This window comes from Megalopta genalis, chromosome 4, assembly GCF_051020955.1.
Source record: "Megalopta genalis isolate 19385.01 chromosome 4, iyMegGena1_principal, whole genome shotgun sequence".
NCBI lineage: Eukaryota > Metazoa > Arthropoda > Insecta > Hymenoptera > Halictidae > Megalopta > Megalopta genalis.
In genome coordinates, this window is record NC_135016.1 from 9,177,115 (window position 1) to 9,191,481 (window position 14,367).

At 42.5% G+C, this 14,367-nt stretch overlaps 1 protein-coding gene across 9 annotated transcripts in view; it reads left to right on the forward strand.

Moving 5' to 3' along the window:
- Ca-beta (Calcium channel protein beta subunit) overlaps window positions 1-14,367 on the forward strand; it is a 159,108-nt gene that overhangs the window by 58,210 nt on the left and 86,531 nt on the right. For 6 of the 9 annotated variants that reach the window (XR_013033215.1, XR_013033214.1, XM_033478623.2 and 3 more), the window contains exon 3: window positions 8,617-8,706. The exons of the other annotated variants lie outside the window; for them this stretch is intronic. Coding sequence is in view for 4 of the 6 variants with exons in the window: in XM_033478623.2 (XP_033334514.1) it covers window positions 8,617-8,706 (90 nt within the window). In the remaining 2 variants the exon portion in view is untranslated. The remainder of the gene's footprint in view (window positions 1-8,616; window positions 8,707-14,367) is intronic. 9 annotated transcript variants of the gene reach the window in all.

The following is a 14,367-nucleotide window of genomic DNA, read 5'->3' on the forward strand; positions in this document are numbered from 1 at the left end:
AAAATGGCTAGGACACAAACTGAAGCACTAAACTACATAAGATAAAAAAGGGTGATTGTCGTAAAAAATCTTTTTACAAAAAATGATCAACTGCTGTGTTAATGCTGTGAATTTTAATGCAAATTCCCATTTTTGTCCGTCGTTTTGTAAGAACGAAAATTACAGAAAATAATGTTAGTCACTTAAAAAATTGCTCATGGTAAAAATAAAGCAGAAATGCTATCAGCTCTTGTTCATTTATATTGCGATAAAAGCAATTAATTACTCGATCGTGGATTTTATGTACGTATGATAAAGATCACTAGATAAAACAAATTTAAGAACATTGTCACCTTCTCTTCACTTCATTATTAATTTTCCTTATAATTATAATATCCATTAAATCTTCATTACAAATAACTTTTATTATTAATCATTATTAATAAGCCTTCATTATTAATAGGCCATAACATAATCTGATTAATGCTCAACGATTGTAACTCGCTAGTTATTATAGATTAGTAATTCAGTTAGTTATCAACAACAAATGATATAGTTAGTTATTACAAATCCTTATAAATAGGTTACAGTAACAAACTCGTTCCGCTTTAAAACAGGACGAATAATATTCGTACTTAACGATTTACATACGTCAAGGATGCAAAAGTAGAAATACATTGTTATTTAATTTGAGGCGAGATAGGTCACTTATATTTTGCATAAATATCTACTCGTAACAGTCGCGAGACAAACCCAGTCAGTCATTTTAATGCGATTAGCTTTAATGCCGGACGATCCACCTTTACGCGCCTTTTAAGGTACTCCAGGTACGCCCGACGACGTGCAATTACATATCAAACAGGTTGATTACGGAATTGAATAAATAAATTACATTCGGTCGGCTCGCTTACAGAAAAAGATCGCGAGGAGCTCGCAGAGCGATCGGAGTGGCGCGAGCTATTACGGGCGCGACGGGGTACGCGCGCGAGGGTGACCGGGGTATAGGTGCACGCGGTTTCATCTCTGATTGCGCCGGCAATCAGCGTAATGAGGTGGACGTGCGTGCCGACACTCGGTGGCTGCGATTCGTCGCCGAGGAAGCACGGCGTGGCGACATGTTCCATGAGCGCGGAGAATGCTTCCGCCCCGGGCTGACGCGTCGATGACGAGCTGATGGGGTGTAACGAGCCGATTCCGTGATGAGGGATCGATCTCGAGGAGCAATCGCTGGAACCGGGTTAAGTGAATCCCGGTGAATGGGACTTTTCGACAGACACTCGCCTCTCGCGTTTCTCCTAATGATATTCCTTCTCCTGTTGCTGAAGGGGCGAGCCTCCGGCTTAACCCTCTGTAACGACGCGCGATTTCCAAATCAATGCGATTTAGAAGGTGTAGCATCATATCCATGCGACACAAATGATTTAGCATCAGATACTTGCCATATAACTGATATAGCTTCAAATGCAGACGAAACAAACGAGATAGCTTCATATCCAAGCGAAACACATGATTCAGCTTCAAATCAATGCGATGTAGAAGGTTTAGCTTCAAATCCATGCGAAACCAATGATTTAGCTTCAGATACTTGCGATATAAGTGATATAGCTTCAAATGCAGACGATTTCTATTCGTAACTTACGAGCATTCGTTTCGTCGCTGCGATTCGCCGCGGTATTTTATGGTTGCAGGATTTTTCTTGGCCGAGTCGTTCAGTTTAAGCGCGTTCGTCGACTTTTCGAACGGTGTCGCTGTGCACGCTTTTCCAATTCATTTGCACGTTGCGTGACGAAATTAGGGAGATGACGTCGATAATGCTGATGATCTGCAGCTCTTGAATTCATTCAAGAAGTGTTAGCATAATTGCATTTAAATTCGAGTTCTTCTGGTATGGATTAAACTGGAGAATGTTCACGCAATGTCGAATATTTTTGAAATAATTTTTAAAAATTAGAAGTTTAATGAACGCGTGTCTCTTTTCTTAAGGATTCAAACGTTTAGCGATTCGCGTTTTGTAGTGTACGATTCGTTTGCACGTTGCGTGACGAAATTAGGGAGATGACGCTGATAATGCTGATGATCTGCAGCACAGAATTCATTCAAGAAGTGTTAGCATAATTGCATTTAAATTCGAGTTCTTCTGGTACGATTAGACTGTAGAATGTTCACGCAATGTCGAATATTTTTGAAATAATTTTTAAAAGAAGTAGAAGTTTAATGAACGCGTGTCTCTTTTCTTAAGGATTCAAACATTTAGCGACTCGCGTTTTGTAGTGTACCATTCATTTGCACATTGCGTGACCTAATTAGGGCGATAATGCTCGAGATCTGCAACTCAGAATTCATCCAGGAAGTGTCAGCACGATTGCGTTGAATACAAGTTCTTTGGTATAATTGGACTAAGAATTTGTACGTGAAGCAACGTCTGAGAGCAATCCAAAAGGAAGTAACAATTAAACGAACGTTTTCGCATCCTTTCTTACGAATTCAAACAATTAACGATTTGCGTTTTATAGTGTACGATTCGTTTTCACGTTTCACGAAGTAATTAGGGAAACGATGCTGATAATCCGCGACTCAGTATTCATTCAAGAAGCGTCAGCACGATTGCGTTAAAATGCAAGTTTTTCTGGTACGATTGGATTAAGGATTTTCAATTAATGGAGCAATTAAAAATTAAACAGGGTGCAAGTTAAACAAACGCCTGCATCCTTCCGCGAGAATTCTAACATTTTGCAATTTGCGTTTTATAGTTCGCGTTACGCGAAGTACCTAATTAAGGAGAAGACCGTGAGCCATAATCGCCGGCACAATCGTATTTAAATGCGAGTTCTTGTGATTAGACTGGGGAGTTTTTTTGCGCAATGCCGCGTCTTCTTGAGGCGATCCAACGAACCAGGTGCTAAGGATGCGTGCTTCTTTTCCTATGAATTCCTCCAACATTCAGTGATTTGCGTTTTATAGTTCGCAACTCCTTTTCATGTCACACAAAGTACCTAATTAGGAGGAAGATACTAAGGCGTAATCGTGCTTGGATGCGAGTTCTTACGACTAGCCTCGGGATTTTTACGTAATCCCGCGTCTTCTAGAAGTAATTAAAAAACAGTAGATGTTAAACGGACGTGTTCGCCTCTTTTCTTAAGTATCCTAGCGACCGTGCGTGTTCATGGCGTACAATTTACACAACGAATAAAGCGCGCAGACTCGTCAGAAAGGTATCAAAAATTGATTGCATTATGGATCGGATGCGAAAGCTTAGCTGCTTATTGCCGCAAATTGCTTCGCGTTCCGTTCAGGATCAGAAAAATTAGGTTAGAGAGGGTTAAGGAAGATTTACAGTCGTCGCGGGCCGCCCCGTCTCCGTCGCGGCCGGATTAACAAAACAAGTTTCCAATTACAAATATTCCTCTATGTTTTATTTGATCGGGGTGTTGAGTTTCAGAGCTCGAATTGGAGACTGGTCGCCGGGAAACTGGTTTCGAAATGTTGCAGCCAGTGTATCCAGCGTGTGACTGTAATTATAATGCAAAGCGGCCTTTGGAAATATATTATTTCCTCCGCGGTTATTAATACCGACCTCTTTTTACCCCGATGAAATATCGAAGCCTAGGGATGAGCTAACAAGCAGGAAGTCGATCTCCAGCGCTAAATTTAGTTGCAAAACACGCCCCGGGGGAGACGTTTCTTTTTCGAATTTCTCGGCTCCCTGATTTCTCGCATCCAGCTTCGGCTGCATCCTACGTAACCCTTTGCTGTGCCATTATCTTCACAGTTGTAATAATTACAACTTAGGATTACGATCAGACTTTTCCCTGCCACAAAATTTCGGTCAGAACGAACAAATATATTCGTCTTACTGTCCCAATTACGATTCTTCTGTAACATGCTAAAAACTGTCAGACATTTTCGAATGATTTTAGAAGAATTTCCCCCCAAAAAACTGCACATAAACGACCTCTTGCTGCACCACCATCTTCGCAATTACAATGATTAGAACTTTCTCAATTGTAATAACTTCTTGAAAAGAAAAAAGAAAATGTATGTATATCACGTGCCTACGTTTACTAGAATGCTTAAACAAGAGGACGGAATTTTATTTTCCAACTTAAAAGAACGAAATAATATTCATACCTAAAAGTCCCATCACGAGTGAGATTGAAAGTATGACAACTCGACCAGCTGTCAAATTTGCGATGCTGCGAAGCTGCTTTATCTCGTGAAAGTAATTACCGCAAAGAAGTGTCGGTCAGTGGTTGGACATCGGGAATTCGACCGCTTAGTGACATTTAATTGGAGGGCATAATCGTGGATCGAAGCCAGTTACATACGTGGAGCAGGTGAGCCCTCGATGAGGATCGTGGATCTTTGAGGGCACGGGTTGCTTTTAGGGCTAACGACGGGCCTCTAAAGCGAGAACGATGAAAATGGAGAGTAGGAACGGCCGTCTAAGCCTGGAATGCAGCATAAGTGCACGGGGGAGCCCCGGCTTAGGTTGGGTCGCCTCTTGGAGGGGGCCAGAAGGTTGGATTTGACTTTGCAGTTGTGCGCGGCACGCAGCATCCTCTTTTCGATGTGTTTAACTTGCTGGATACAGTAAGAGCGAACGACAGAACGAGTGGGAGAGAGGGATAAGAGAGCTAAAGAAGAACGAGGAGCGAGTGTCTGTAGGTAAAAAAGAACGTGGTAGAAAAGGACAGAAAGAGGGCCAGTAAAAGTGACGAGGGTATGATGTTCGCTTTAATATCCACCAGCAGGTATATATTCTCACTTGCTCTGCTCGTCCCTCTATCTTTTTCCGTTCTACACCCCCGCTCCACGCTCGTATTCTCAGCCTATTCTCCCTTTCGCTGTTCCCCCGGCCCGTTTCCAGCGTGTCGATGGCATAATCTCTGGGAAACTACGGCAACGGCTTCGGGAAAAGAAAGAAATTTTCCGGGGCTCGAGATCCAGCGAAGTCAAGAGATGAACAATGTCGAGGGATGAACAAAGGCGATGGATGAGCAAATTTGAAAGACGAGCGGAATCGAAGGATGAACAAAGTCGACGGATGAATGAACTCCGCGGATAAACAAAGTCAAAGGATGATCGAAATCAAAAGATAACAAAAGCCGAAGCATGAACAAAGTTGAAGAATGAACGAAGTTGAACGATGAACAAAGCCAAAGGATAAACAAAGTTGAAAAATGAAGGAAATCGAACGATGAACAAAGTCGAAGGGTGAACAAGACCAAGGAATGAAGAAAGTTAAAAGAATGAATGAAATCGAACGATGAACAAAGTCAAAACATGACCGAAGCCAAAGGATGAACTAGGTCGAAAGGTGAACAAATTCGAAAGATGAGTGAACTCAACGGATAAACAGATTCAAAGGATGAACAAAGTAGAGAAATGAACCAAGTCGAGCGATAAACAAAGACAAAAGATGACCGAAGCCAAAGGATGAACGAAGTTGAACGATGAACAAAGTTAAAGAATGAACGAAGTCGAACGATGAACAAAATGAAACGATGAGCAAAGTCGAACGACGAACAACTTCGAAAGATGAGCGAAATCAACGTCTAGCAGAAAGAGTCCTTCAAAGGACTCCCCCAACAGTCAGTCACTGAAGCGGAAAGGATGACATGCGAATTCTTCCTGCTAGAAACGAAATGAATTACCGGCCTCCATCAAACACTCTGCCAGCAATTACAACACCCGCCCGAGAAAAAAGGAGCGAGAGAGCAAAACAGAGGGGTTAAAATAAACCAGAAGATCCTGTGAGTCGGCGGGGGCAGCACGATTTACGAAACGCCGCGATCGTAAATAAATAAAGGAACGTGCAATGGTTAGTCGTCTCTGGAAATAAATGGCGGCTAGATCCTACGGCTGCCAGACGTGGACCCTTTGTCCCAAGACCATACGCAACCCGAGGTCCTAGTATTAGGATTAGACACGCTGCACACCCCCGAAATAATGCGCCGACGCCTTCTCTCGAAGGTTAGGTTCCTGAAAGTAAGAAACTGGATTGATCCGAAGCTTTCCTTTAAAGACATCGTATTGAGATTATTTTTGGAATTGACAGTTGTTAGATCGCCGTCGATTAGTGTGATGGTGTTGTTTGTGTTCAAAGAAGGCACGGTGTAATTTTAATACATTGTTGCTTGGCTTTTTACACGATTTTTCAAATAGACGATTATAAGATTGCTGTGGATGCATTTGTTGATTTCTTCATGTTTGCTTGTGCTTGAAGAAGACACCGTACAATTGTAATAAATAGACTGCCGATTTTATGCATTTATGACGAAAATCAGAAGATGAAATGCAAAATTGTGAATGCGTTGCATTATTATCAACTTAATAAAATTATTAAGCAAACAAATGAATGACCACGTAGCTCCTGTATCTTGTAATTAATGCAAACAGTTTTCATTTTCTATAAAAAAATCCGCAGTCTAGTAAATAAAACGTTTTTCATTCTTTGAGATGATTTTTCAAATGAAAAATAGTAAAACTGTTGTGGTTGCATCTGACATTGTCAGAATGACTCGTTTCTGATTTTTCCGTTCAGAGTTCCTCATATTAAAGATATTTTTATCAGAAATCTTTTAGGCGAACTTCTTTGAATAAAATCCAATCTTGTCACTGTTACGAAACAATTTACAGGGTATCCCAAAATTGTGGTACTTCCGGGAAGTGGGGAAAGAGGGGTTCCTGAGGTCACTCGAAGTAACTTTTTACTGAGCGCAAATGCAATCCGCGGCTTCGTTTACGAATTATCAACGAAAAACAGTGGCCAATGAGCGGCGAGCTCGATTGGCGCAAGCCCAGTTTCTCGGTCCCGTCGCGCCAGCAGATCTCGCCTCTCATCGGTCACTGTTTTTCGTTAATAACTCGTAAACAAAGCTGCGAATAGCATTTTCGCTAAAGAAAAAGTTGCTTCGAACGACCTGACGAACCCCTCATTTCCTGGAAGCACCATAACTTTGGGACACCCTGTACATTAGCAGCGTTCAGGTCTCGGTAGTTCTAGTGTTAATAATGGATAGTTAATAGAGACACGAAGGTAGGAGTATTTTTACGGTACTGGAGCATTATGACAGTCTCCGCAGGATCGCCGGAGGCTACGGGTCCTGCAGGATTATGTTCGCGCCAGTTACTGCTTTTATTGTTTCCCGGTGGGCCTAGGCTCTGGCAGAAAGCCGGCGGGCGAGGCTGATCTTGTATCTCCGGAGGATCTACGCGTATTTTCACTTAGCGAGTTACACGACACCGGATACCGTTGATGTACCTCGCCAGGTTGGATCATTAGTACCAACTGTTCGGGAATCCGCAAGTACCTTCCCGCTTGACACTGAATCTTCCTTCTTCTTCTTCTTCTTCTTCTTCTCTCTCTCTCTCTCTCTCTCTCTCTCTCTCTCACTGTCTCTACCTGGCGCGCTTCGAATTGTTAAGGGGATGAAGAAAGGTTGTGCGAATGTTCGCCTTGTTTTCATGTCTTTGTTCCTTGTTCGTGCAGGCCCGCGAACAGGAAGATGAACTTCCAAAATTCTGGGTGGGTCCGATCCGTGAAAAGAATTATTTCGAGGCAACCCGGTCGTTTGAAATTCATGACGGTGGATCTGGGGATCGGTGGGCGTGCACTTTTATTTGTAATCATCATTAGCCGGGCGCATTATTAAGATTCTTCGGGGAGTTCTTGTTTCTCGGAATCTGGAGCGGCGCGCGAGAAATATTTCTGCTTTCGACTTCGAAGCGTTAAGTAGGATCAGTAACTTTGGAACACTTCTGCGTAACTTCCTACGTACTCCCCGAGTTTCTTAAAGTTTGATGGCAATTATGCTGTGGACAGGACCACGTTTCTTCTAACCGTACAATATTATTCATTTATTCTTTTTTTGTTTGCAGCTTTATGTCGCGTCGGCTGCCGAGTTATTAAGAGGGCAGGGAATAAAATCGATTTTTTAAATAGTAAATAGACTGTATGTAAATGTTTGTACGTCCCATGTAGTACAGAATATGGCAAATAAACTGCTTTTGAAGTAGTAGTTACATGTGGATATTACATAGTTAAATATGTTTGAAATGCTATTTTCATATGTAACTGCCATTTCGAAACAATTCAATCATTTTTGCCAAATTCTGTATTACATGAGAAGATACAAATATTTATTTATGAGAAGATATAAATATTTATACTCTATTTACTATTTCGAAAATCTATTTTTCACCAACCATGGTGATTAGCTACGTCACAGCGTCCGGAAAACTAGGCTATAGCATTCGATCGATCAATTTGATTTCCTTAATAAATTCAATTATCCTTCAAGTTATTTTATTTATTTATTTCCTTAAGTTATTTTCTTATTCTTCAAGTTATCCACGAGCGACGATTCTAGTTTGTACTTGATACAGAGACGGTAAATTATTTGTTCACACAATTTCAGGACAATTCTGTTTCGTTCTACCATGTACGATATCTTGTTAAATATTTTTGCAAGGGACAAAGGTCCCACTTGTTCCAGCACTGTGAAATGATCGATGGGCACAATCTTATCTGTAATCTTGCAGCTGCATCTTCAAACTCGACACTCTCTATTAATCCCATCACAACGATTGACTCACGGGGATAGTCCCGACATTAAGGAATTAATGGACTTTCAGGAAAGGTCGAACGGAAGGGCCACGCTGCACGAGGGTCGCGATGAACTGCAATTAGTCAATCTGTGCGTGCCTCCGAGATCGACGATCGTCGTAAGTAGATCCAATTCACGAGACTCGACGCTTTCGCACGGGACAAGCCTACGATGATCTCTGTATTGCACAACACTTGGAAGCTTCTACCGTCTTCTCACCGTTCGCGTCGTTTCCCTCGTCTTGTCTTTAACAAAACAATCGAACAAACTTCTACAGTGGTGTGCACAGTAATAAACTGAATGTAAATTTTACATTTTTACATTTTTGGATCTTTAGGCAAAATACAAATTTTTTGCATCCATTGCAAGCAGTAGCAACCCAATAGAGAGTTATTCCTTTCTTTCACTTTAATTGACCGAAAATAATATCCTGATATCTTTAATTTCATTTAATCTCTTTGCTAGTTAAAATTGCACGTGCTCAATTTTGTCATAAATGCATTCAATCTGCATTCTAAAATTTAAGAAAATCCAATATTTGTCTATTTCTATTTTCTATTATTTCTGATATGGAAATATACAAATACGATTTTTTGTTAAATGTTTGTTCAAATATCACTAAAAACGCAAAATTTACTTTTGAGTCTATAGTTATTCACACCACTGTCTATCAATTAAAAAAGGCTATTGCAATAAACAGTGATTTAACGATCTCTGCAATGATTTTCTTCCAATTCAAAACAGTACATACAAAAATTAAAGTAAAATAGTCTCTTCATCCGGAGCTCGAAAAAAATGCATACTGCACCCAATTATCTAGCCTCACATATTTCTCTTCGCTTCAACGGTCTCCAGAATGTCGACCGAAAGAACCGGAAAGAACGTCCTGTGCACCTAATTCGCAGTACCATTCGAGGTTTGCGCTGCCAGGGCCAGGCAACGCTGCGACTTACTGACTGCGTGATGCACTCACCCAGATGCACTTCGGATTGGCACCGGGCGTCGAAACCGAGTCGAACCGCAAAATAACACGCTACGCACGCAAAAGGAAACACGGCCGAATAATGCCACCGGCTTTAATTCTTTTCGTAGAAGGGACCGCGACCCGCGACAATGGCCCTAACGAGGGCCCCTAAACGGCCGCAAAAGAAAGCGTTAATTCCGACCTTTCAAGTGTAAATTCCGCATCGCGTCGCGTCGCGTCTCGCTCTCGTTTTCACCGACGGGCCCGCGGGTTCCACCCAATTTTCTCTCTCTCTCTCTCTCTCTCTACGCTCTCTCGGCGCTGTTAACAATGATGACAGTCAAGATTCGCGGATGTTCGCGCCCGGCAATTATGTCCTGCTGACGTACGAACCGCAGCTCTTCTTATGCGTTCGACAGCTGCCGAACTTTCGTTGCAGCGCGGGGTTTGCGCGGGCCACGCTTGCATTAATGCGATGGCGGCTGTGCATGGGTTAGAGCAGCGAGGGTGGGAGGGAGCATCCTGACGCGGGAGGAAGGATCAAGCCAGGGAAAGGATCTCTTTGTCCTCACCGAGATCCTTACGGCAGCGTTGACCTGCTCAAGCAATGGCGTGGAACTCTCATTTTCGGCGTTCCGCAGTTCTGATTCGACGAGCGCGTCTGGCGTTTTCGTGTCGTTAATTTTTTTTTAGTTTCGACAGTCTTCTCTTTCCTCTCTGCTGGTTCTGCAAATCGTCCGTTGCATGTACTAGGTGGACGAATTAATTCGCGATCTCTACATTCGTTTCAAGACATTTCGTTTCAAAATTGGTTCGGTTTTTGGAATAAATGCAGAGTTTTATACATCATGTTATACATGATTAGTATAAAAATATGGACACGAAATTAGTAACGATATGGACGTCATTACATCAAGAAATATTAACGATATCTCAACAAAATATATCAAACACTCACTGGTATGTTTAAAGATACAAACACGTTGTTCCGAATATTCTCGATAAAAAATAAAAGCGCTCTTTCTGTTGAATTTCCAGTGCTAAAAACGTTAGAGATGACACGGAAATGTTCGTGGATTTTTGTGCCAACCAACCAGGAATGTCGACGGTACTACGTCACTGGATTGTACAATCAATTTGACCTAAATACTTGGTTATACAGTCTATAATCTTCAGCGTTAAAAATGTCAGAGTTCAAACGAAACGTTTTCAAAGAATGTTCGCGGGTATCTGCGCAAGGTCAGTAGGTAAATTTCCTGGTCGGTCTAGCGACGTTCGATTAAAAAGTTCTGTCTAAACCCTTCGACAAAGTAGACTGTACAACCAGTTCGAAGATGCGTGTGCAAACTTGAAACAGAAACTTCGCGGTCACTGAAAAAAGTTCGAAATACTAATATCGAAATACGGTTTATTGAAAGGGTTGCCTGCTGTTGTGACATCGCACGCGAGGTGAAAGTTTCGAGGCTACCTGTGCAAACTCAAAATCGAAACCCGAAGCGTGCAGAAAAAGGTTTCGAAAATTTCAGTCAATAGGTCGAAGGAATTGCCCTCCCGCCGAGGCATCGTAAGCGAGCACAATGTTTTTCGTTCGTGGAAATTGATTATGAAGATTCGTTCGGTGCTACGCCGGTGGGTGACTTATTTCTCTCGCGATACGCAAAAGGCCGGTCCTGGTGCTGGCGAACTGGCCCTTGCAGCCCTGCTGCGATGCGGTTAACTTCTGCCAAGGGGCTCTCTGGCATTGTTGCAGCGCCAGTTTTTGACAGGTACCACGGCCGCGTGGTGCGTGCGCCCACCTACGTACGCTCGACGGATTAACGTCTGGGAGAGCCAGGGCGACGTGGAAACAGGTCTTGGGCTCATTGGTATTTTATTATCGGCACCAAGCCGGCCGGGAGAGATCGGCCGGCTATTAAGCCCGGGGATGATAAGTTTTGTACACAGCCGTTCTACCGTTAATAGTCACTTACTTTTGGCCAGATCCACGGGAAACCTGTTCCGTGACGGCCGCCCAACCCGCACGCCTATTGAATTTCAAACGTATATACCGGGAACCCACTCGATTATCGATCGTTTCTGGGTCACCTTTCTCTGGACATTTGGCAGAAGCGTTCGTCCACGTATTGGACGCGTTGGATTAGGGGACGGCCACCGTTCTGGCCGCTTCTTGCCCCTTTGGTCTGCTTCCGTCGCTAACGCTGCTGTCCCTAAGAACACAGAAAATGTTGGGACTTGTAAACTTTAATTGAAGAACAACGGCGGACAAAAGATCGAAGACGGAATATAACATGCACTGTGATTGCTAGACTAATCCAAAACATTGTCTAATCGCAACCCATCAGAAGCAATACGATTGGACCATTCTGTCCAATGTTCAGGAATCATAGCGAATGCGGTCTCATTTCTCGATGTTTAATACTCATTCTTCCGTCAAGTAGAAAGTTTCTTGATTTGCTCATTCTTTTGTGCTCGGTAAATGAACTTCAATCGACCAAAGACGCGCTATGCACGGATTTTGATATTTGTACGCTGAAATAACAAAGGATTTCCTTGAAACGAATCTCGCTAAACAGATCGTCGTAGGTTATTTATATACTGAGATCAATTTATTTGCTTTAGTCTTGCGCTACGTTTAAAACGAAACAAAGTAAACAAATAAAAGCGTCTCAAATTTACGGCCGCTAATGTACATCCTGAAACCCACTTAGGGTTTCCGGGGATTAGCCTGGTCATTTCGGTAATCGCGTTTGCGTTTATGCCTAAGGTTCAAGAAGGCCAGACCGAGACAATGGATCGTCATTAGCCGGTTCACAAAAGCAGAGGACAATCGAAGTGGACGATTCATTCAGTCGTTTCGATTTGTTCTGAAAGGTGCAGGAAATCTCGTGCACCGTTTTTTGCGATATCTTCTCGAGATCGTTCCGATTAGAGGAGTCATCCTGACAGAAGAAAACGGTCATCCGTGGGAGAACAAACATAACTTACCGCGAAGGGACGGTGGCCCTTTCACCGTGGGACAAAAGTTAAAACTATAACGAGGACGTGAGGTGTACGCATCCTCTGTGCTGCTGAAGAGGGTCAGGTGAAACTCCTTTGAGGGTCCACCCGGGGAGCATTTATTCCTGAACGAGATGCATAGGTCGGGATCGTCCTAACCTAACCTAACGCTCGACCCTCCCCACGGGTGCACGCAAATGACTGGAAACCCTTCGCAGGGTTGTCCGAATCGTTTCTGCTACGTTGGCAAGTGCACTTCTGGCTTGACCCTTCTAACAAACGAGTGATCTCCTCGCGGATGCAAATGCGGTTGGCAGCCCATTGTCCCCCCTTTAAAAGCCAAGAAAAATCGACCAGCCGATTTTTCGAAAATCTGTTGGAAAGTTAAGCCCACCCGGATGACGGGTGGGGCCCGGCCGGGCCCCATTGTAGTAAAATCTCGAAATCTCTTAAAATAACGTCGTACCTGCTCGCGTGGTCGGAAATACAGATCACAAGGGGCTGATTTTGCATCTTCGATTCGAGATAACCATGCCTTTGACGAGGGACGACAAGTTATGCTAGCTATGATTGCGCGGGGAACGATAGTTTCTTTCTTGCGAGGGGAACCGATGTTGGCAGACCGGCGAGAAAAATTATAATACGAATCGACGCTGGATGAATTCGTTTGGAAACTCTGCGGATCGTTCGTTGTTTCATTCGGAATGTTAATTGCGATATTCTATTGCCGCTTTATTGAATTGTTAATTAATTTCGAAAGAAGCGGCGCGTTCACGGTATTCCACGGTTATTAACAGTAGAGATTGTTCGCTGATAGAACTCGATTATGCTCCCAATAAAATCGATTGATTGTTATAATTATCAATTCCCCTATTGCATTTCAACGTTCGTTTGACGGACTGTGAATTAATTCTACGCGGAATCATTTGTTCTATTACTGGAAATACCTAGACAGTAAAATTTAATCGTGGAAGCTTTTGAAAATTTTGAAGAAAAATCCTGATGTCGAGCCGAACGCTGTAGAATTTTCTCAAATATTTTCCATTAAAGTGTACGTCGTAGAGATAAATTTTGCACGCGAGCGACATTAAATATTTTTGAATTAGGTCTTAAGACGTAAAGTAAGATGTCAACTATAATATCCGATCGACAAATTTTGCTCGCATTTGCTCATTTTTAAAATATTAAAGTTCGAAGTGTTACCGATTAACGCTTTCCTTGAACAATGTTGAAGATATTCACACATATTTATATGAAATTTGATATTCCAATCACACGATTACAAATATCGGAAAATCATCGATATTCACGATAGTATTTAACACCAGATTTACGGAGCACAGAAAACGGCTGTTTTATATTAGTTTATAAAACTAACAATAAGACATTTATTCTAATTTTAAACAAGTGTTATCGTAACATTTGCCGTGAGCAACATATAAATTGAATAAATAACTCATAAATGTATCTTCACGACACGAATAATCGTAAGTTAAAAAATCAGTGACCCGTCATCTCGGCGAGTTCCGTAAATCTGGCGTTAATAACGTATTCAAAAGCAACCTCGTAAACCTAAGAGAGTACCAATTCCGATAAAAAAAATACCGTACGAAATCACGAATCGTGAAGGAGGAAACTTTTTGGAGAAAGGTGCCACCGTGCGCGGTCGTTTGTCATTGCCAGAGAATTTCGTCAGGCTTCGGCCGTCGTTAAATGCGGTTCCAGCGTCTGCTAGTTACAAAGTAGGTGCACCTGAGCACGTGAACGGAGTGCCGGATCCCTGTATCTAACCTTCCTCACGTTGGATCACCGTTCCGC